The following is a 22,319-nucleotide window of genomic DNA, read 5'->3' as shown; positions in this document are numbered from 1 at the left end:
TCGTGCGAGTGCCGCGGCGCCTCAGCTGCCAAAGCTCTCCCACAGCACGATCTACCTCAACAATCGACAAATTCACCGACTTGCACCTTCGTCCAGGCTGCCCGAAATCCACGTTATGCCGAAGCCCGACGACTCGAGGCGTAGCATGCAGCCGATGAGATGACGCCGTGGAAGCTCGCCGTCGCGGCCGTGCTGCTCACGGCGCACGCCGCCGTGCTCTTCCACGACGACTTCAACCACTCCATCCAAACATCAAAAAAGTGGGTCTTCGACGCCGACGACTTCCTCTGGGACGCGGCGAGCGCGGCGCCGAGGAAGCACGTCGCGACGCACTCGACCAGCGCCCTCTTCGCCACGGGCTCGACGGTCACCGCAGCCTACGCGGCGCGGAACTGGACGCTCGACGCGCTCGGCGGGAGCTTCGTCGCGGCCCTGACGTACGCGCCCGGCGCGCTGAGCCAGATGGACGAGGACGTCGCCCTCGTGCTCTGCAACCTGGACCCGGCGTCCCTCAGTGACGAGCGGTGGCTCGCGCGGGAGCGGAGCGGCGGCTTCGTCTTCGGCGGGTTTGGACGTCGGCGGCGGCGCCTGCGCCAAGCGGCGGTTTTTGGACGTGGAGGTCGTCGTCGCCGGCGGCAAAGTAATCTTCCGCGACGGCGGCAACGACGAGCGCCAGCCCGCGGCGGGCTTCGACGACTACTGCGCGGACGTGTCGCTCCCCTTCGACTTTGCGGAGAACTGGTACGCCTTCGCCGCCGTCGACGACGCGTCGGGCTACCTCACGGCGCTCGCGGATTTCGCGGTCCACGACGGGCCCCCGGACGGCGGCCTCCGGCGCGAGGGCGGCGCCGCGGACCACCGCCTCGCGCCCGCGGCGTGCGAGAAGCGGCTCCACGCGTGGATCTGGTTCGGCACGGGCACCTGCGCGCCGAACCACATCGACGGCGCGAACCTGTTCCTCGGCGCGATCGGCCCGCTCGACTCGACGGGCCCGACGTGCGTGCCCGTCTGGGGCGAGATCGTCCACGCGACCCTGATCTGTGACGAGGCCCAGGTCGCGCGCGCGTCCGTCCACATCGGGAGCTCCTGCGAGGCCGACGAGTCCGTGGCCCTCTTCGACTCGGCGCGCGACGGCGACGCGGACGGCGGCGTCACGTCCAGGGCAGCAAAAGAGAGCGAAATTCCCAACTTCCAAGGCTCCGATCTCGACCGTTTTCCACTTGTTTTGGCTGATTTTTAGACGAGCGATCATCTCTCGGAACGGTCTCGAAGCGTGGATGCTTTTTCCGGAACGCGCGCGCGCGGAACACTCACGTTGAAGCGACGTTGAATCACTCTTTTGCTGCCCAGGTCACGTCCGGCGCGTGCTACGAGGTCGCCCTGCCGGAATGGTTCGGCCTGCCGCCGTCGGCCTTCTGCGCCTCCGACGGCGCCTGCGGCTCCGTCATCGTCACGGGCGACTGCCGCGACACGCACCCGACCGCGAGCCCGTCCGCGGCGCCGACGCGCTACCCGCCGAGCCCGTCGCCGACGCCGGCGCCGACGCCCGAGCCGTCGCCGGCGCCCGCCCCCGACCCGACGCCGCGGCCCCAGATCGCCGCGCCGTCGGCGCGGCCGTCGGAGGCGCCGACGGAGACGCCGACGGCGAGGCCCGACGCCGCGGACGTCGCCGCGGCGGCGGCGTCGTCCGGCGGCGGCGGCGACGGCGCGCTCGCGACGGCCGGCGGCCCGCTCGTCGTCGTCGTCGCGGTCGTCGTCGCCTGCGCCGTCGGCGCGTCCTGCCTGCTCGTCGGCGCCTACAACGCGCGGCGCGTCAAGTGGGCGGCGACGCGCGCGGCGCGCTGCGCGCCCGCGGCGTCCGTCGGCCGCGTCGACATCGAGTACGAGCACTCGCTCACGGAGAACTGCCTCGGCGACGCGGGCCCCTGTAACGACATGCTTTAGTGCGACACGCGGAGGTCCTCGAAGAAGGACGTCCGGCGGTCGCCGTCGAGCTTCGCGACGAGCGCGGGCAGGTCGCCGACGGCCTGCCACGTGTCGCCGCAGTAGACCTTCGTGTCCCGGTCGACGCCGCCGCTCCGCCAGCGCGCCAGGAGCTCGCCGTAGCCGATGGAGTCGAGGTGCGCGGCCGTCGCCTCGTTGTCGAGGCAGAAGAACTCCATCATCTCGAAGTCGTCGTCGTCGTCGACGAGCCGCTTCGACGGCGTCGGCGGCTCCGACGCCGCGGACTGGGACGGCCGCACCGCCGGCGGCCGCCGGAAGACGAGCGCCAGGGGCCGCGCCGTGTCGCGGAGCGTCGCGAGGAGCGCGTTGAAGTCGTCGACCCTTAAGTCCTCGGGGAGCCGCTCCGCGTCCCGGAGCGGCGCGGCCGGGTCGTAGTGCACGGCGAGGAGCTCGTCGTCGGGCAGCAGCCGCGCGCGGGCGACGCCGCCGCCGCGGTCCGCGAAGGTCCGCGCGACGACGACGACCGTGCGGCCCACCGTCGCGAGCGTGTCGTCGCCGGCGTCCGCGTGCGGCGACCGCTCGCGCGACAGGACGAGGCTCAGGCCCAGCTCGCGCGTCGCGAACTCGCAGACGATGACGGGCTCGTCGTCCCGCGGCGCCGTCGTCCGGCCGGGCGTCGCGGCCTCCTCGAGGACCGCCGGGGCCTCGCGCGCGGCCGCCGCGGGCAGCGTCGCCGACGGCGCGCGGCGCCGCGCCTGGGCCTTGAGGGACCGCACGCTGAAGCGCAGGCTCGCCTGCCACTCGGCGAACTCGTCCTCGTTGAAGCAGCGCACGGCGAAGGGCAGCGGCCGCGGCCGGCCCTTGTCGTCGTAGACGCCCCGGAGCTCCAGGTACCTGCGGGGGCGACCAGGTCATCGTCAAGGCGACGCCCGCGAAGATCTGGTCCGCGTGCTTCGCCACATTCGAATGGGAGAAGTGGGGCCCCGACCTCGAAAAGGTCGAGGATGCGCCGGAAGGTGGCCTCGCGGGCGACGCGACCATCACGTTCGTGATGAAGGACGCCGCCGCGCGCAGCGGGTCCTCGCCCTCGTCCTTGGGCGCGTGGCGGCCCCGCAGCTCGGGCGTCGCCGCGACGACCTCCGACGTCACGGAGAGCCGCACCTGGCCCGCCTCCCGGTTCAGGTGCGCGTCCTCGAAGTAGCGCAGGCGCCCGCCGCTGGGGTCGAGCACGAACCACCGCTTCTGCCAGTTGCGGCGGCCGCCGCGGGACCCGCCCTTCTTGAGCATGGCCCCGACGACGCGCACCTTGTTCCCGTGCTCGTCGGGGTTCAGGGCGTACTCGGGCACGCCGGAGCCGACGGGCATCGTGGACTGTTGTCGGTGGGTCTGGTGGGGCAGCTTCGACCGGCAGAGTTTGGGATACGCTGCACATCAACGCTTCCGATTCTCGTTGAAGCCTGCTCCGGGGGTTAAACCGAACCCGAAGGTGGCGACGCGTGTCTCATGACCCGTGCGCCGAAGCGGAGGTGCGCACCAGGTCCGGAGGGGCGCGGGCGGGCGGAGGCCGTGGGCGGGCGGAGGCCGTGGGCGGGTGCGCCCGAGGGGGGGCAGGGGCGCCTGCGGCACGGCTTAGACACATGAGATAGAGCGTGGCCGTCGGCGACACCGTCAGCGACGCCGTCCGGGTCTGCTCGGGCGTCGGCGCGGCCGTCGGCGCGGCCGTCGTGCCTCTGCCGGGGCAGCGACCACATCAGTTGCGAGCCCCGGCGGCGCGATCGGCGCGCTCAACTCTAGAATTCTACTTGAGGCCCGACGTCGGCTCATTCAACTCGGTTTCTCACCGCGCGCGCACGCCCCCGGGCCCCGGGGTAGTGCGCTTTCACGTTGACTACCCTTCAGCACCCACGGGCAACGCCCTAAACGTTACGCGACGCGATTTGAGCCCCGGGGGGCCGAGAATCGCCACACAGCGAAACGAGCGACAGCAGAACAGCACAGCAACAAGATGCGCGAGAGTAATGACGCTCTCGACTCCCTCTTCGGGCCCTACGACTTCCTGGTGCGCGCCGGCGCCCGCAAGAACCGCCCCGGGGGCTTTTTGGCGTCCGCGGACTCGATGCGGGCGTTTTTCGAGCGTCGCCGCACCGGGCCGCGGACGCGCGCGCCCCGGGGCGCCCCGGGGCCCCGCCCCGACGCGCGCGGCCCGCCCCGACGCGCGGGCGACCCGCCCCGACCGGGGGCGCGCGCGGGGGGCCCGCGCGCGCGTCCGCGCCCGTCGAGAACCGAACCGCGCGCGTTCCGGGACGGCGCCGTTCGGGGGCTGACGCGCGCGCCCCCTCGCAGGAGTCGCAACTGGGCGCCCCGCCGCCCCTGGAGCCCCCGCGCGACCAGCGCATGAGCCAGTCGCCCGAGGATCGCTCCGGCCAGGGCTCGTCGCGCGGCGGCGGCCGCGCCATGGGCTCCCTGGACGTCCTCGACACGTTCCCCGACGCGCCCCGCTCGGGCACGTTCATCCCCGTCGGCGCGGGCAAGCCCGACGTCTCGTCCGAGGGCTCGGGCTCCGGCGTGCCGGCGCCCAAGCGCGGCCGCAACGGCCCCGCGGCGGCGGCCGAGTCGTCCTCGGAGCTCCAGGACAAGGCGGACCGCTGCCGCGCCCGCAACCGCGAGCACGCGCGCCAGACGCGGCGCCGCAAGAAGGAGTTCGTCGAGAACCTTCAGGTGTCCGTCCAGACGCTGACGCGCGAGAACGAGATGATGGCCGCGCGGCTCCGCGACATGGACGAGCGCAACCACGAGCGGGCCCAGCGCGTCGACACGGTCGCGCGCATCCTCACGCTGCGCGTGTCGGAGACGGACCAGGGCGCCGACGACCCGGCGTTCTGGGGCGAGCTCGTCGAGCCCGACTTCGAGCTCCGCCTGCCGCACACGCCGTACCGGTCCTTCGCGCCCTACGAGGCCACGGCCTCGGGGCGCACGGTGTCGGGCATCGAGGCGGCCATCGCCGACGTGCGGAGCCTCCGCGTCTGCCTCGCGTCCGTCATGCGCCGGTCCGCGCCCGAGGGCGGCGCGGCCGACGACGCGGACGCCGAGGCCAAGGGCGTCGAGCCGCGGTCGACGCGGTCCTCGAGCGGGCGCAAGCCGTCGTCGGGCGTCGGCGAGGCCCTCGAGGGCGACGCGCCGGCGGCGCCCGGGGCCAAGGACGGCGAGCCCGGCGGCCGCGCCGAGTGCGCGCTCGAGCGGTCGTCCGCGTCCTGGGCCGCGGACGGCGCGCTCATGGCGACGTGGACGCTGCGCGTCTCCGACTCGCGGCGCCGCGTCGTGCTCCAGCAGCGCGGCAGCCTCAAGGCCGCGTTCCGGCCCGCGCCCGTCGGCGAGGTCGACCGCGTCGTCTGCCTCGAGTTCATGTTCGACACGGTGGGCCTCTGGCAGCAGCTCACGCGCGCCGCCCGGTCCCCGACGGCCGAGCCCTACGTGGCCATCCCCAACACGCTCGACGACGCCGTCCGCGACTCCGAGGACGCGCGCGTCGTGACGACGGCGAAGCGGCCCTTCGTCATCGAGCACGTCAACGACGCGTGGACCAAGCTCTGCGGCTTCACGGCCGAGGAGGCCGTCGGCAAGACGCTGGCCATCCTCCAGGGCCCGGACACGGAGAAGGGCGAGGTCGCGGACCTCGTCCGCGGCTGCGAGGACGGCCACGCGACGTCCGCGCTCCTCACCAACTACACCAAGGAGGGCGACAAGTTCCAGAACTTCCTCCGCGTCTTCCCCCTCACGGAGGACGACGGGACCAAGGTGTCCCACATGCTCGGCGTCCTCCAGAACGTCAACGCGTGAAGCGGGGTCGCGTCACCGGGGGGGCCGGCGCCGAACGGCCCCGCCCGGCGCGCGACCGAAGCATGACCGGGAGCACCGCGACCCGCGCCGCGTGTCTACGCGCCCCGCTCCTCGCCCCGGACCGCGCCGGACGAACCACGACCACGCCCCCCCCAACCACGCCCCCGAAACACACCCCGAATTCGAGCCGCGCCCGCAAACAAGCGCGCTCCTCCCCCGCCGCGGCCACCGCGGGACGCACACGCGGCCCCCGAACGCCGCCCGAACCCCGACCCCGAAGCAACGAGACCGGCACCCCGACACGCCGGGATCGAACTGTAAACCTGTCTTTCGAACAACGCGAGGTCCGGCTACGCCTCCGAGAGCTCCTTCATGGCCGCGAGGCCCTTCTCCGTGCCGCCGACGATCGCGTCGGGGCCTAACCAGCCGGCCACGGAGCCGAGGCAGCCGGCCATCTCGAAGGTGTAGTCGATCGTCGTCGTCGCCTCGTCCTTGGCCGTGAGGACGACCGTGCCGGCGAAGCGCATCATGCCGCCCATCGTCGAGCCGGAGAACGTCAGGCTCTCGTTCTCCTTGACGCCCGACACCGACGTGGGCAGACGTTTCACCGGCCCGTCCTTCATCACGAACGTGATGGTCGCGTCGCCCGCGAGGCCACCTTCCGGCGCATCCTCGACCTTTTCGAGGTCGGGGTCCCACTTCTCCCATTCGAAGGTGGCGAAGCACGCGGACCAGATCTTCGCGGGCGTCGCCTTGACGTCCGCGCTGCGCTCGACGATCATCGTCGGCTGCGCGGCGGCCGAGGCACTGGTGCTTTGTGGCCGACAGGAAGACAGAGGTCTTGTCGAGGCAGCCGATCCTCGGCCGTGAGTTTCGGGTGCAACAACGCCATGTTTCCCCGATCTTCTGGCCCGCCGCTCCATATGATGGCTGGTTCCTCCATGGCCAGGGTCGTCGCCGCGCTGGCCCTCGCGACACAAACCCAGGCCAAGGGCTCGGGCTTCGGCAAGTCGACCTACGCCATGTCGGACCCGCTGGGCTGGGGCACGTGGATGGCGACCTACCTGCCGACGCAGCCCCTCGACGGCTTCCCCGTCAACTCGACGGACCAGTGCGTCGAGTGGGCCAAGCTCTGCATCGACGACGGCCACCTCGAGAACTGCGAGAGCGTGAGCTCGTCGACGTTCCAGATGCACGCCGTCGGCGCCTACGACCGCGACTCGGGCGACTTGTCGATGGCGGACGTCGAGACCAAGGTCTACGGCTCGGCCCTCGGCGACTTCTCGAAGTTCGACGTCTACATGGAGAACAACGTGGGCCTCCTGACGCAGGACCTCGACGCCTACGTCGCCGCCTTCGACGCGGCGGCGGTGCCCTACTACGCGACGTCGTTCACGGAACCGAGCTCGTCGACGACCTACTACAGCGTCCTCGTCCGCGCGCACACGGCGCCCGTGGTCCTCGAGATCATGGGCAGCGCCTCGTCCCTGCTCGCCGCGCGCGGCGACCTCCCGGCCCACGGCGCGCCGCGCGGGCCCCGAGCCGGCCTCGCGGCGTTCGAGGCCCGCCTGTCCGCGGCCCCGCGGACGGTCGGCGCCAACGGCATGCCCGTCGTGACCTTCACGCACAAGTCCTTCGCGTCGCCCGACGTCGCCCGCGACAAGGCCTACTGGACGACGGCGATGCAGGGCCGCGAGGTCGCGTCGACGGACGACGCCTTCGCGGGCGCCTTCCTCGCCAAGGACAACGCGGAGATGCTCTTCGTCTCCGGCAACGCGACCCAGGGCGACTACACGCTCCTCGAGTGGGAGGCCTACCAGAACGCGCTCCACGCCAGGTGCATCGTCTCGTCCACGCAGGGCTTCGACCGCCTCGCGGACAGCCACGTCGGCCACTCCTTCCCGGGCACGGACATCACGTCCTACACGGAGACCGTCAAGAACTGGACGGCGACGCACCCGAAGTACCCCCTCGCCTACCGCTACTTCGCCCACGGCCTCTTCTACGCGTACATGCCCAACGGCTGGGGCATGCAGCTCTCGGGCAAGCTCCCGGACAACCCCAAGGGCGGCGGCTACGACTTCTGCAAGGTCGGCGTCGTCCCGGACTGCACGGCCTGAGGAGCTCGGCGCGTAACGAGTCGCGGCCGGACGACGTCGAGGGCGACGGGCGCGAGCTTCCGACTCGGCTCCGAGCGGAGCGCGCGAAGTGCCTCGCCGCCGCGACCAGCAGCGTCGACATCTGCGCGCCCTTCGAGGGCTTCGAGCTGTCGCCTCATCAACAACACACCCACGAGCCGCGACCATGTCGGACAGCGACAGCGACTTCGACGACGCGCCGGCCGCGGCGGAGGCGGCGGCGGCGGAGAAGACGGCGCGCGAGGAGCACCTGAGCAACGAGCCCAACGAGTTCGACGACTGCTGCGACAAGGGCATGGCGCACGTCAAGGCCGGCGAGTGGGTCGACGCCGCCGTCGCGTTCGAGAAGGCGCTGGCCATCGACAAGAAGGAGGAGGGCGACAAGGAGGTGAGCGAGGAGCGCGCGGACTGCGCCTTCAACCTCGCGTGCTGCCACGCGCAGACGGGCCACCTCGACAAGGCGGAGCAGTGGCTCCGGCGCGCGGTGTCCTGGGGCGTCCGCGGCGTCGACCTCATGAACGACGACGACCTCGCGCCGCTGCGCGACGGGAACTTCGCGCTCTTCGTGAACCTCTCCGAGGCCGCGCAGCCCCGGCAGGCGCGCGCGCCGGCCGTGCTCCAGCGGAGCCGCCGCGACCGCCGCGGCGGACAGATGGCGGCGCTCATCAAGCAGGAGAAGGAGCGCCAGGCGTCGCGGACCGACGACGACGACGTCGACGAGTTTTGGAAGGACGAGGACGACGACGGCGAGTTCAGCGACGACGGCAGCGACCACGAGCACCGCGACTGGTTCGACAGCGACTTCGATGAGTCCGAGGAGGAGGACAGCGGCGACGAGTACGACGAGCACGGCGAGAAGGTCAAGAAGAAGAAGGCCAGGGGCGCCGGCAAGCGCCGCCGCGACGACGACGACGCGTCCAAGTACTCGTCGAAGCCCGAGGCCGCCGCGCCGAAGCGGAGCCGCCGCGCGGCCGCGGAGGCCGGCGCGGCGCGCACGGCCGCGGAGGTCGCGGCGCTCGGCTCCGGCGACGAGGCCGACGACGACGACTTCGCCGACGCCGAGGCGGACCGCGCCATCGCCGCCGCGGGCGGCGCCGAGGCCTTCGCCGGCGACCGCGCCGCGCCGACGGCGCGCGACGCGATCCGCGCCGCGCGCCGCGCGCGCGAGGTCGACGCCGAGGCCGCGGCGCTCGGCCTCGGCGACGCGTCGAGCGACGACGACGCGCCCGCGGACGCGGCGCCCGCGCCGGAGAAGAAGAAGAAGAAGAAGAAGGACAAGAAGCCGAAGAAGAAGGGCGACAAGGCGAGCTCGGTCCTCGCGGGCATCTTCGGCGCCAAGGCCGCGGCGTCCATCTGCAAGAAGGCCGACAAGGCCGTCCAGAGGCGCGCCGCCGAGGGCCCCGGCGAGAGCAAGTTCGGCGGCAAGATCGTCCGCAAGCGCACGGTCGTCGAGGAGAAGCGCTTCGGCGGCGAGACGATCCAGATCGCGCGGACCGTCCGCGACGCCGCGGGCTCCGCGCGCGCGCCGGCGCGCGCGGCGGGCCGCGTCGACGACGTCCTCGAGGCCATCAAGGGGCCCAAGGCCGTCACGACCGTCGCCAAGTCGTCGGCGGACTGGGACGTCTTCAAGGAGAAGGAGGGCCTCGAGGACTCCCTCAAGGACGCGGGCCAGAAGGGCTACCTCGCCAAGCAGGAGTTCCTCGACCGCGCGGACCACCGCGCCTTCGAGCGCGAGCGCGACCAGCGCAACGCCGAGCGCGCGAAGCAGGACCAGTAGGCCGGGACTCCGGCGCCCCTAAGCCGCCTACGCCCCACGCGCCTTATGCCACGACGCGAGCGACGCCGCCTCCTCGGCCCGCGCGGCCTGGAACGCGGGCCGGCCGACGAGGCGGTCGAGGTAGGCCGCGGTCTGGGGCGCGTAGGCGCCCGCGAGACCGATCTCGCGGCCGAGGAAGAGCGCGTAGCCGACGTTCGCGTCCGCGACCGTGAACCGGCCCGCGCAGAGGAAGTCGCGGCGGTCCTCGAGCGCCGCGTCCAGCAGGCGCAGGCGCGCGAGGAACCACTTGGCGTAGTCGTCCGCCGCGCCGCCGAGGTTCTTGTGCGGCTCCTACGTCGCGGTCGTGATCGTCTCGAAAACGCGCGGGGTGGACGCCGCCGGCGCGCGAAGTCGCGGTACCGCAGCACGAGCGTCTGCGGGAAGGTGAGCGTCGCGTCCGCATGGTAATTCCAGTTGAGGAAGCTCGCGTAGTCCGGCTCGGCCGGCCGCACGAGCAGCGGGCCGTCCGGCGCGACGGCCTCCGCGGCGTAGACGGCGCCCGCGCAGGACTCCGTGAGCTTCGCGTCGCCGTGGACCAGGAGCGGTATGGTCCCCAGTGGATTCAGCTCGAGGAACGGCCGGTGGTGCGCCCGGGGCGGGAAGGGCATGGTCACCAAGTCGTACTCTGACATCCCGAGCTCCTTGAAGGCCCAGAGCACGCGCAGCGACCGCGCGCCGACGCAGTGGTAGAGCGTCATCGGTGCCGTACTGTGCAGCCGCCGCGTCGCGACGCAGCGCCGCGCGAGGGCCGAGCAGCCCACCATCTCCGACGCGACGCAGCGCCGCGCGAGGGCCGAGCAGCCCACCATGCTTCGGAAGCGGTAACCCGACTGCAACGACAGGTTCACTATGTACGACGGAGGGGACAACAGGGGGTCGGCGCTCAGCAGAGGAGCGTGTGGACCTCGACGCGGCGGTTGATGTGGCCCATGCTCTCGTCGATGACGTCGCCGGTCAATCGTCGCGTCCCGGCGAAGCCCTCGGCGTAGATGCGGTCGCTCTCGACGCCGCAGGCGAGGACGAACGCGCGGACGGCGTTCGCGCGCGCCGTCGACAGGCCCAACGCGCCGCCCGGGCACTTCTTGCACATCTCGCCCGCGTTGGCGCAGGGCTTGGAGCCGTCGCAGTCGAGGCCGCACTTGGAGTTGACGTGGCCCTCGAAGCGGACGCACATGCCCGGGTGCGCCTGCAGCACCCGTAGGATCTGCGTGAGCAGGGGCTGCGACTTCGGGAGCGGGATGGCGCGGTTGCCGACGAAGGAGATCATCTGGGAGAACCACATGCGCCGCGCGCCCGGGTCGACCATGACGCCCGCGCCCCGCAGCGCGCACGCGCGGCAGATGACGAAGCCGGCCTTCGCGTAGAGCCTTCGGTCGCCCGTCGCCTCGCCGCCGCACTTGCGGCACGCCAGGCCCGCCGCGTCCCGCCGCGCCACGAAGGCCAGCTCCTGGGGGCACTCCTCGTACTGGAGCAACGGCGGCGACTCGCCGAGTTCAAAGACCGCGGTGGCGACGCACGACTCCGCCGCGCACGTCTCGTAGAGGAGATTGCCGAGGTCGTCGGAGTGGCGGCCGCCCGCGAGCGCGTCCTCGCGCAACGCGTCGGCGTCGGCCTGGGCCATGGGCGGCGCCCCGGGGATGAGCTTCGTGAGCACCGCGTACTTCCCCGGCTCCGTCACGCGGAGCGGCCCCTCGTACCGTCGCCACGTCGCGACGGCCGCGGCCTCCGCGGGGTCGTCGACGCGCGACACGTCGACCAACGCGTAGACCAAGCGGTCGGCCGCGCGGCCCGCCGCGGGCCGCCGCGTCGGGCTCGCCGGCAGGCCGCCGTCGCTCAGCGCGGGCGACTGGAGCATGATGACGAGCTCGTTCGGATTTGCCGCGACGTTCTCGAACGTCGGCCGCGGCGCGCGCCGGGCCCGGAGATCCTCGTCCGCGGCGCAGCGCCGCCGGTGGCGCAGCGTGTCGCGCGTGCGCCGCGCCGACGGCGCGTCGACCTCCGTGAGGAGCCGCGCCTCGGACGCGCCCGCGGACACGGCCGACGCGAAGAGCTGCGAGAAGAAGCGGATCTTGCCCCGGACGACCTCGCGGTCCTCGAGCTCCATGGTCGCCATGTCCCGCACGACGCCGTCGCGCACGGCGTCGAGGGCCCGCCGCGCGTGGGCCTCGTGCTCGCGCTGGATCGCCTCCCAGCGGCCCGCGACGGCGCCGCCCGCCGTCGCCGGCGCCGCCGGCGCCGCCGCGGCGGCGACGCGCGAGACCTCGACGACGCGCCGCGGCGGCGGCGGCGGCTTGAACTTGGGCGGCGGCGCGGGGATGCGCGGCAGCGCCGCGGGCGCGTCCGCCGACGGCGACGCGGGCGGCGGCGACCCGCGGCTCGACCCGCTCGACGACCGGCTCGACGCGGACGACGCGGGGCTCTCGCGCCCGCTCGCCGACGCCGGGCTCGACGCCGGCGACGCCGGCGGCGACGGGACCTCGAAGGCGACGCGCAGGGGGCGCTGCATGCGGGGCACGCGGCCGATGACCTGCGGCGCGACCATCGAGATCCAGAAGCGAAACGCGCGCGCGGCGGCCCCGGGCCGCTCGAGACCGGACGCGGGGCGCGCGCCTCGTCGAAGGACGTCATCGCCGACCCGTCGACGCTGGCGATGAGCATGCCGGGCAGCACGCCGAGCGACTCGGCGGCGCCGCCCTTCCGTATCGTGACCACGACGGCGCGCTTATCCCGCTCGCGGCAGCCGATGACCATGCCCAGCGCTTTTTGCTCGAAGGTGACCTCCATGTGGCCGGCCATGCGCGCTCGCGCAGGGTTACTCCATGACCGTGACACGAAGGCGCTGCGCTCCTTCTGCGGGGGCCAGAGAACGAAAGCTCCGTCCGGAATGGAAGCGCCGCGACGGCGGTGAACGCCGACCATCCTCTGCAATTTCAATTAAACTTCAAAATTCAAAATTCACAGCTCGGCGTCCTCCTCGGCGTCGGAGTCGGCCTCCGCGAGCTACGCGAGGAGCGGCCCCGCGGCCCGGCGATCGCCGCGCACAGCGGCCGTCCTATAGGTCGTCCCCCGTGGCGCGGCGCTCGCGCTCAAGTCCGCGGCGAGGAGAGCTCTCTTAGGCGGCTTCGGCCGGGCCGAAGACGTCCCGTACATAAACTTTTTTTTAACCTAGTCCTGAGCTCGCGCGGAGTGTTTCAAATGGGGTTTTAGGTGAGGCGGCGCTTCTTCGCAGGCCGGCCGTCGACAAAGTCCTTGAGTCGCGCGGCGGGTAACCCAAAGCGGAATGGGCCGCCGTCGGGCGGCAAGCCGAACGCGACGCAGCAGGCCTTGAGCTCCTCTCCCGTGGTCAGGGTATCGATGTGCGCGTGGAGCATGTAGCGCTCCTCCTGGGTCAACTCGACGAGGTGCTTCTCCTGCGGCGCCGCGTCCTCGATGCGGCGCAGGGCGCGGTACAGCGGCGAGCGCGAGACCTCGACGACGCGGCGCGGCGCCGAGCGCTCGATGTCGAGGGCGCGGCGCGGCGCCGAGCGCTCGATGTCGAGGGCGCGGCGCGGCGCCGAGCGGTCGATGTCGAGGGCGCGGAGCAGCGCCTCGCGCTCGATGCGGTCCTTGAAGATCTGGAAGCGCCGCGCGGAGTAGTCGTCGCGGAACATGGCGAAGAAGAGCGGCCCGACCGCCGCTTGCGGGTTACAGAGGAGGAGGGCGGGCAAACGGATGACCGTGCACCAGAGCGCGGCCTCCATGGCGTTGCTGAGCTCCACGTCGTTCGGGTGCGCCCAAACGTCCTGGAGAATGCTGCGGACGCCCTTGCGGCGCACGTGCGTCAGGCACGCCATGGCCAAACGAGAGGCTTGCTGTCGCTCGTTTGGGGACGCGGCGCGAACGAAGTCGACGATCTGAAGAGACATGGACATGACTCGCAGCTCGAGCGCAGATCTCGGTCGCGCTCGGGCGGACAGTGAGTGCACCATGCCGCCAACCTACGCGTCACTGGTGCTGCTAGCCCGATGCGGCGGGCAGCCGCACACACGCAGTCGATCGGCTCATGCGGCGGCCGAGCTTCCGTGGCTCGCGCCAGCTCCAGGCGCTCGCGCTCGCACGAGCTCCCGGCGCGCACGCTCGCCGCGTGGGCAGCGACGGGCGCGAGCCACCCAGCTTCGCGTCGAACCAAAGCGCCGTCATGTTCGACCTCGAGTCGCCGCTCGTCGCGCCTGGCGCGACGCTCTCCGACGTCAGCTGCGAGCTCTACGAGAACCCGACGCAGGCAGGACACGCGCTACGACGGCGTGGACGAGCACAGCCTGCGCCAGCTCGACGTCGTCGCGGACGTCTATTCCAGGGCCTACACGGTCGCGTACGGGGACCACCACGCCATCGTCGTCGTGCTCCTCTACACGCCCGGCGCCCGCGACGGGACCTTCTACGCGCTCTTCCGGGTCCACGCACACCTCTGCTACTTCGATGTCGACAGCGCGGAGTGCTTCGCGACGGCGTCGGAGAAGCCGGACGTCGGGCCGATCGTCGAGACCCTCTTCGAGATCGGCCAGACGTTGCGCGTCGAGGTGTCCTCGAGCGCCCTCCCGCACGTCATCTCCATCGTCGAGACCACGGTGGCGGCGACCTACGACGTCGACGACACGCGCGCGGCCAACGACGCGCGGACGCTCACGCGACGGGCGCGCGGCCGCATCGAGAATACCTCGCCGCCCACGGCCGAGGACATCGGCGGCTCAGGCTGGTTCGACTCCGGCGAGTCGGCCTGCGCGTTCAGCATCGGCGGCGACGGCGACTTCGCGGCCCGTGCCACGCCGAGGGAGCCCCTGCTCGCAGCGCGCACCTCGCGCGGGACGTCGAGGCCCACGAGGTCGTGGCGTAGATCGACTTGCTCGTGTCCGAGTTCTTCCACGTCGGCGGCGGCATCACGGCCGCGCACGAGACCGACGTCGGCAACGCGCCGAGCGGCGACGCAGCCTCTACTCCGACGGCCTCGCGGAAGCTGCCGACGATCTACGCCGACAAAAGCTCCTACCCGTCTACAACCAGGGGCACGCGGGCATGGGGCGGCTGTCGCCCGTCGCCCCGCCGGCGGCGTGGACGCCCGGGCCGGCGCCGGACGACGACCGCGACACCGCGGACGCGGCGCCGCCGCTGGAGCCGCGGGCGCCGCGGGCGCCGCCGCGCCCGCGCCCGCGCCGGCCGCGCCCGCGACGCCTTCACCCAGCCTTAAGATCTTTCCCACGACTCCACCTTCTTACGGGTCTGCCCCGCCGCGGCGCCGCGGACGGCGTCCCCGACGCGTCGGCGGCCGTCGAGCGGCGCCTCTGGCCCGCGGGGTCGCCGCTCCCGGCCGACGCCGCCGAGCACCGGGCCGATCGCCGTGCTCCGTCCGCCGATCGAGCGACGCGTGGTCCGCGGCGCGGCGACGACTCGGACGGCGCGCGAACATGCAGTGCGTGAAGGCCCACGACTTGCCCTGGTCCACGACGTTGACATGCCCGTCGAACCAGTCGATGTCCCAGAGGACCTCGTACTCGCCCGTGGACCTCGTACTCGCCCGTGGCCACGTCGAGCTCCGCGACGCTGTACATGTCGCTCTCGTCGTCGACCTGGAGCACCTGGACCGGGTTGCTGTGCGCGGCGCGGTCGAAGGGCTCGATGGGCGAGAACGACGGGCCGCGCGTCGGCGCGGCCGACGGGACGAACATCTCGAGGTCGTAGGGGCAGTCCATGCCGTCGTTGCTGTCCGTCTCGTCCGACGGGTCGATGTAGTTGATGGGCTGCGCGCCCGCGGCCGAGCAGCCGGCGCGCGACGACGTGTCGACGCCCGTGTTCCAGCAGCCGTCGGGGATCGCGATCGGCAGCGCGAGCTCGTACACGCCCGACCCCTGGTTCGACGAGAAGAGGACGTGGACGTCGCCCTGGGGGTCGTAGAACGTGAAGGCCGCGCCGAACTCCTGGTCGCCGTCCTGCCACGCGACGTCGCGAGGACCGCGTAGGTCTCCGGGTAGCCCGAGCCCGTGATGATCTTGCCCACGAAGATCTCGAAGGCCTCGCCGAGGCGGAAGAGGTAGGAGCCGTCGACGAGGTCGTCGTCGATCCAGACCTGGCCGTCGACGAGGTCGTCGTCGATCCAGACCTGGCCGCCGGTCTCGGTGACCGTCGCGACGTCGAGCACGGCCTCCTCGTACAGGTCCTCGGAGACGAGGAACTCGACGCCCGAGCGGGACACGGGCTCGTCGTCGAGGATGCTCTCCACCCAGTAGAAGCACCGCTCGTCGCGGCCGACGTCCTTGGAGTAGTCGTCGCCGCCGCCCAGGACCGCGTCGACGTTCGGCTTCTCCTCCTCCAGGGGCGCGTCGAGGCGCTGCGCGCGGACGCGGTAGAGCTTGCAGAGGCAGCCGCCGAAGGAGCCCCAGGCGTAGGTGCCCTCGCCCTCGGGCGCGTAGAGGCCCACGGCGTTGACGTGGCCGTCGAACCAGTCGACGTCCCAGAGGATGTCGTACTCGCCCGTGGTCACCTCGAGGCTGGCGACGCCGTACATGTCGCTGTCGTCGTCGACCTGGAGCACCTGGACGCGCGTGTCGTAGGTCGTGCAGTTGAAGGACAGGACGGGGCTGAGCGTCGGCAGCCCATGCTGCGTGCACGAAGCTGAGCGGCAAGGAAATGATACATTGATTATTGAATGCCCCGACTGAAAACATGATGGACCAACTCTGGGATAACATGAGAAACTTGTTGTCTCCTGAGCCGAAGTTGGCATGGAAGCGTTTGCAGGCTTCCATGCGCGACGACGACGGGCGCGATATCGCGGCGCGGGTGCGCCTCGTCACCGACGAAGCGCGCGTAATTTTGACCGAGAAATTGTGTGTTGCAGTCGTAGGCAGAAGAGGCGACTGGTTCCTGTTCAAGCGCGTCCTCATGCGCGTGCTGCTGGAGCTGCTGGACTTCTACAACCGGGGCCACGAGGGCACGGACGGCGCCGTCCGGCGCGCGATCGGCACGATGACGCCCGCGGACTGGCACGGCTTGGCGCCGGCGGACTACGCGGCGCGCGAGGGCCACGAGAAGGCCGCGGCGGTCCTGCGCGCCCTCGCGGAGCCGGAGCCGGAGCCCGAGCCCGAGCCGGAGCCGGAGCCCGAGCCCGAGCCGGCTCCGGCTCAGGCTCAGGCTCAGCTTCGGGTTCGGGTTCGGATTCGGGTTCTGGTTGGGGCCGAGGCTCAGGTTCGGCTTCGGGCTCAGGCTCTGGAGCCGCTGCTTCCCGAGTCACGGTGGTGGGTTCGGCCGCGGGAGACAGACATGGCGAAGCAGATGAAGCTCGCCGAGGAGTACGAGCGGGAGAAGGAGGAGAAGGCCCGGGAGAGGTCCGCCAGGAAGCGAGGCCTAGTAATCGAATAAACTAGCCTGTTACCTATGCCTCCGCCGCGGACGCGCGGCGCGCGGCGGCCCTCGGCGGCGGGCCCCGCCGCGCCCGCGAGGCCGTGCCGGCGCCCGTCGCCGCGGGCGGCGCGCTCGGAACGGCGCACGGCGCCGCGGCTCCGCGCGGCGGCCCTCGCGGCCGGCGCGAGCGAGACGGGGACGTGCGCGGCCGCGTCGAGCTGCTTGCGGCGCTGCCGCCGCGGCGCGGTGGCCGCGCCGGCGCCGGCGCGGACACCGGCGCCGTGGGCGCGCTTCATGCTCGCCCAGTGCCTTTATCAGCTTCTAAGCTGAGATATACGTCGGAAACATCAATATTCCGGAATGTGTCCCGCTTTGCTTGACACCATTCTTGAACCAGTGGTGGCTCTCCGGTGGCCGATGGGCAGCCTCAGCGGCTCGACGCGAGCCAGCGTTCGGCGCGGCGCCTGGGCTGCCGTTTCCGCCGCCAGAGGCCCGGGCGACCTTGTCGCTCGCCCTGTCGACCAGCGCCGCGGTGTCCTCTGACGACTGCGGCTGGCTCTGTGGCGACGCGCACCTCCTCTACGGCGGCGGCGGCTGCGGCGCGCGACGCATCAGACGCTCCACCGCGCCGCGGCCCGCGTGGCGAGACGCGCGGCGCTCGCGAGCGGCCTGGCCGCCAGACCGGCGACGGCGCGGGACGGCGGCTGGGCGGGATGATGATGCGCGCGAGGCTCGAGCGACTCGCGCCAGACGTCGCGCGGGTCGGGCTATGCACGCGCTCCGAAACGCGCTCCGGTCGCGGCGGCGCCGGCCCGCCGCGCGGCGACGGCCGGCGCGCTCGAGAGCTCGCCGTCGCCGCGGCCCACGGCGACGTCCTGGGCGCCCCCGACGACGGCCTCGAGCGCGATGGCCCGGGCCGCGCGCGCGTTCGTCGCGGCCGACGGCGGCGAGCACGCGCTCCGGCCGCGGCGGCGCCGGCCCGCCGCGCGGCGACGGCCGGCGCGCTCGAGAGCTCGCCGTCGCCGCGGCCCACGGCGACGTCCTGGGCGCCCCCGACGACGGCCTCGAGCGCGACGGCCCGGGCCGCGCGCGCGTTCGTCGCGGCCGACGGCGGCGAGAACGCGCTCCGGCCTGGGGCGCCGCCGACGCGTGCCCGTCGCCGCGCCGCCGTGGCTCCTGCCCGGGCCGCCACGGCCCTCGGCCCAGGCGCCCTTCGCGCGTCCGCGAGCCCGTGGCCGCGGATCTGCGACGCCGCGCGTCCGCGGCCGGCCGACGCGGGGGTGCACGCGCTCCGCGGCCGACGCGCCGCGCGCGCCCGGCCACATAAGCCCCGCGTCGTGGCACGCGTACTTAGGGCATAAGCGCGAGGCGCAACGCGCGGAGCTTTCGCGCGTCGCCGTCGCCCTAGGACGCCGTGAGCATGGCGCGGCCGCGGGCGGCGGCGGCGTCCGCGGCTCCGGCGGCGGCGCCGCGTCCGCCGCCTCGGCGTCGTCCAGCACCGGACCGGGCGCCCGCGCCGCTGGCGGCGCGAGGAGCAACGGCCGTCGTCGCGCGCGCGGAGCTCGTCCGCGAGCCGCGCGTCGAACGCGCGGCCTCGACGTCGTCGCCGACGCGCGCCTCGAGCTCGGAGACCTCGCGCTGGCGCACCTCCGTCGCCTCGGCGAAGCCCTCCTCGAGCTCGCGCGCGCGCACCTCGCGGAGCGCGTCGGCTGCGGCGAGCGCCTCGCGGCGGAGGTCGCGCCGCAGGTCCCGGAGCACGCCGCGGTGCGGCGGCCGGCGTCCTCGGCGGGCCCGTGCATACCGGGCCCCGGAGCCGGCGGCCGCCGCGCCCACATCCGCGCGGGCCTCGAGGCTCTCGCAGGAGATCTCGGACATCTCGGCCAAAGAGCTCCGCGCTCGGCTGCGCTCGGCCACGATCGACCACGGCGCCGTGGCGGCGCGCGAGCGTTTCCGCCGCGGCCCGCGGCGGCGGCGCGCGAGCGTTTCCGCCGCGCGGCGGCCGCGGCGCGCGGCAGATTGCGTCGCGGCCCGCGCCGAGGCGTCGACCGCCCGGCGCCGCGGCTCCGCGCGGCGGCCCTCGGCGGCGGGCCCCGCGGCGCCGAGCTCGTCGTGCCGGCGCTCGTCGCCGTGGGCGACGCGCTCGGAGCGGCGCTCGGCGCCGCGGCGGCGCGCGAGCGTTTCCGCCGCGGCCCGCGGCGGCGCTCGACCGCTGGCGCCGCGGCTCCGCCGCACGTCGGCATCGCCTCCTCCAAAGACGTTCAGCAGCGGTAAGGTGGTCGCGACCGCGGGCGCCTCGAGCGCTCCCGGAGGCGCGCTGTGACGCAGCAGCACTGGCGGAGCGCGGCCGATTTGCGCCCGCACGCCAGCGGAGCTGCCACAAGCACTCGCCGAAGGCAACGACAAGCTCATTCGGCCGTGTTTGACTGCCACTGTTTTTCATGGTGCAGCCCGGTGCCATCGATTCGATAATCGGCCTCGTCGATCTGCGAGGGTACTGCTCGTCGTTCGCGCAGCGCCCGCGCCGTACGCCGCCCCGCGTCCACCGTCGAGGGCCGGGGCGCGCCCCGCCCCACGCCGCCGACGGCGCGCCACGTCGCGCGCCCCCTCGCGCGTCTTCCGGCCGCCGCGAACCCCACGAATTCGCAGGCGCCAGCCGCCGCCGCGCCACTTCCGCGCCGCCGCCGCGCTCACCGCCGCCGGGCCACCTCCGCCGCGCCGCCGCGGCGCGCCGCGCCATGCCGGGGTACCGCGACGGCTACAAGCGAGCGTTCGGCAGCGGCGGCTTCGTCGACAACCACGGGCAGCTGCGGCGCGACGACGAGGGACGGTTCGTCCTGAAAGACCAGGGCGTCGCCGAGGTCGCGCGGCGCCTCGCGGACCGGGGCCAGGTCAGCAGCGTCGACGACATGTACGCCCACGCGGTGCACTCGCCCCCGAGCGTCGCGTTGAACGAGCTCGACGGGCTCGACCGCTACCAGCGGAAGCCGCGCGGCGAGCGCGCGCGCGTCGCCCGGGACGCCGCCGGTCTCAAGGTCCTCCTCGCGCAGAACCCGACGCCGTCGCTGGAGGACGCGGTCAAGCACCTCAGCGACATCGTAACCGCGACCGGGACGCGGTTCGCCGTCGAGCTCATCAAGGTGTCGGAGTTCGTCCCGGGCGCGAGCCCCCAGGCCAACGACACGGTGCTCGTCGTCGTGCTGCTCGTGGCGCTCCGGGGCCAGAAGCCCGACGACGCGTTCAACCGGCGCTCGGCGACGACGAAGGAGCTCGGCCGCATCCTCGACCTCATCAGCGCCATCGGCACGATCATGCCGTTCTACCTGCTGGTCTTCGAGGCGTGCGTGCTCCCGGGCGAGGACCAGGGCCTGTTCTCGCACAAGGTCCTCGAGGAGGAGGAGGACGGCCGCTTCGTGCAGCTCCGCTTCAACCCGCGGTCCGCGCTCACGGACATCACCTCCGCGCCCGCGCTCCGCGACCCGAGCGCCGAGATCAACAGCGCTCTGCTGCGCCTGATCAAAGGCGACTACGCCGTCGTGCTCTCCTCCCGCGGCGCCCAGCGGGCGTGGAACCACATCGAGAAGCTCCTCCCGAGCGACAAGCAGCCCGTCACCGTGGAGCAGTGCGCGCACCTGTCGCTGAACCAGACCTGCAAGGCCGCGCGCGTGGGCGCCGTCGGCGCCTTTTCGCGCGCCATCGGGCTGCTCAACTACTCGGGCGTCGCGTTCGGCCCCGGCGCCGCGCTCGCCGACGGCGGCGAGGAGCTGGACGACGCCGCGGCCGACGACGACGACGACGACGACGGCGGCGACGACGACGATGACGACGACGACGACGGCTTCTGCGGCGACGACGACGACCAGGACGCCGCGGTGGAACCCCTGGAGGCGGTGGCCGTCGACGGCGGCGGCGACGACGACGCCGCGCGACCTCCGTCGCAACTCGTCGTCTGGGCTCGGGGGGGCTTCTCCTTCAAGGTCCCGAGCTTCACGGTCGAGGTCGTCAACGAGGCGGGCTACCGGCGCTACAAGCACGACTCGGGCGAGGTGGCGCTGCTCTCCTTCCGCGACGCGACGGCGTTCGCGGCCAAGCACGCGGACGACCCGAGCCTGACGCCCCGCGCGGTCTTCGGCGCCATCGTGGCCCAGGTCCCGAGCTTCACGGTCGAGGTCGTCAACGAGACGGGCCTGCGGCGCTACAAGCACGACTCGGGCGAGGTGGCGGCGCTGCTCTCCTTCCGCGACGCGACGGCGTTCGCGGCGAAGCACGCGGACGACCCGAGCCTGACGCCCCGCGCGGTCTTCGGCGCCATCGTGGCCAAGGTCCCGCGCTTCACGGTCGAGGTCGTCAACGAGACGGGCGCGCGGCGCTACAAGCACGACTCGGGCGAGGTGGCGCTGCTCTCCTTCCGCGACGCGACGGCGTTCGCGGCGAAGCACGCGGACCACCCGAACCTGACGCCCCGCGCGGTCTTCGACGCCATCGTGGCCCGGGTCCCGGGCTTCACGGTCGAGGTCTTCGACGAGAGCACGGGCGACCGGCGCTACAAGCACGACTCGGGCGAGGTGGCGGCGCTGCTCTCCTTCCGCGACGCGACGGCGTTCGCGGCGAAGCACGCGGACCACCCGAACCTGACGCCCCGCGCGGTCTTTGGCGCCATCGGGGCCAAGGTCCCGCGCTTCACGGTCGAGGTCGTCAACGAGGCGGCCGCGCGGCGCTACAAGCACGACTCGGGCCGCTTTCCGGCGGTGTCGCTCACGGTCGCGCGCAAGATCGCGACGATGCTCGCGAGCTTGAGCAGCGTCGCGGATTCTGACGTCGACCACGCCTTCCGGACCTGCGCGCCCGCGGCGTACATGAACCGCATCAACCCCGTGGCCGTCTTCATGAGCGACCCGCTCGCGATCCTCACGCCGCAGCACCGCCAGGAGCTCAATTCCATGGGCCAGAACGAGCTCGAGGCGCTCCTGTCGATGAGCCTGAGCCAGGTCGCCCCCCGCGAGTAAAAAGTAAGCCCAAGGTAGGCGTGTAGGCGGAGGCAATTCCAAGGCAAGAAGCGAACTCGAACGAGAGCTCGTTGACGTAGTCCTTGACGTCCACGTCACCGAAGCTGAAGTTTTAGGCGAAAAAATATAAAAATTGCCTCAGTCGCGCCGCGGACGCCGCGGCCTCAGCGCATGGGGGCAGTCTCATGAGATTCGTGAGCCCATAGC

At 72.7% G+C, this 22,319-nt stretch overlaps 4 protein-coding genes across 4 annotated transcripts; 2 read left to right on the top strand and 2 right to left on the bottom strand.

The window, feature by feature from the left end:
* Positions 1-1,508: 1,508 nt before the first annotated feature.
* On the bottom strand, positions 1,509-3,309 carry AURANDRAFT_63235 (hypothetical protein; the record flags this gene model as incomplete). The annotated part of the gene is made up of 3 exons (XM_009037375.1): positions 1,509-1,796; positions 1,953-2,838; positions 2,933-3,309. The coding sequence occupies 3 exons, from the start codon at positions 3,307-3,309 to the stop codon at positions 1,509-1,511; spliced, it is 1,551 nt and encodes a 516-aa protein (XP_009035623.1).
* A 2,037-nt stretch (positions 3,310-5,346) lies between these two features.
* On the top strand, positions 5,347-6,117 carry AURANDRAFT_53271 (hypothetical protein; the record flags this gene model as incomplete). The annotated part of the gene is made up of 1 exon (XM_009037510.1): positions 5,347-6,117. The coding sequence occupies one exon, from the start codon at positions 5,347-5,349 to the stop codon at positions 5,779-5,781; it is 435 nt and encodes a 144-aa protein (XP_009035758.1).
* Positions 6,118-12,938: 6,821 nt separating this feature from the next.
* Positions 12,939-17,405, bottom strand: AURANDRAFT_63233 (hypothetical protein; the record flags this gene model as incomplete). Its single annotated transcript, XM_009037374.1, has 5 exons — positions 12,939-13,586; positions 15,264-15,698; positions 15,722-16,366; positions 16,774-16,986; positions 17,256-17,405. The coding sequence occupies 5 exons, from the start codon at positions 17,403-17,405 to the stop codon at positions 12,939-12,941; spliced, it is 2,091 nt and encodes a 696-aa protein (XP_009035622.1).
* A 2,439-nt stretch (positions 17,406-19,844) lies between these two features.
* Positions 19,845-22,112, top strand: AURANDRAFT_63232 (hypothetical protein; the record flags this gene model as incomplete). The annotated part of the gene is made up of 1 exon (XM_009037511.1): positions 19,845-22,112. One exon carries the CDS (start codon positions 19,845-19,847, stop codon positions 22,110-22,112), a length of 2,268 nt encoding a protein of 755 aa, XP_009035759.1.
* Between the last annotated feature and the right edge of the window lie 207 nt (positions 22,113-22,319).

This window comes from Aureococcus anophagefferens (assembly GCF_000186865.1).
Source record: "Aureococcus anophagefferens unplaced genomic scaffold AURANscaffold_6, whole genome shotgun sequence".
In the NCBI taxonomy this organism is placed as follows: domain Eukaryota; class Pelagophyceae; order Pelagomonadales; family Pelagomonadaceae; genus Aureococcus; species Aureococcus anophagefferens.
The sequence above is the reverse complement of the archived record's forward strand: the minus strand, read 5'-3'. Positions and strand labels throughout refer to the sequence as shown.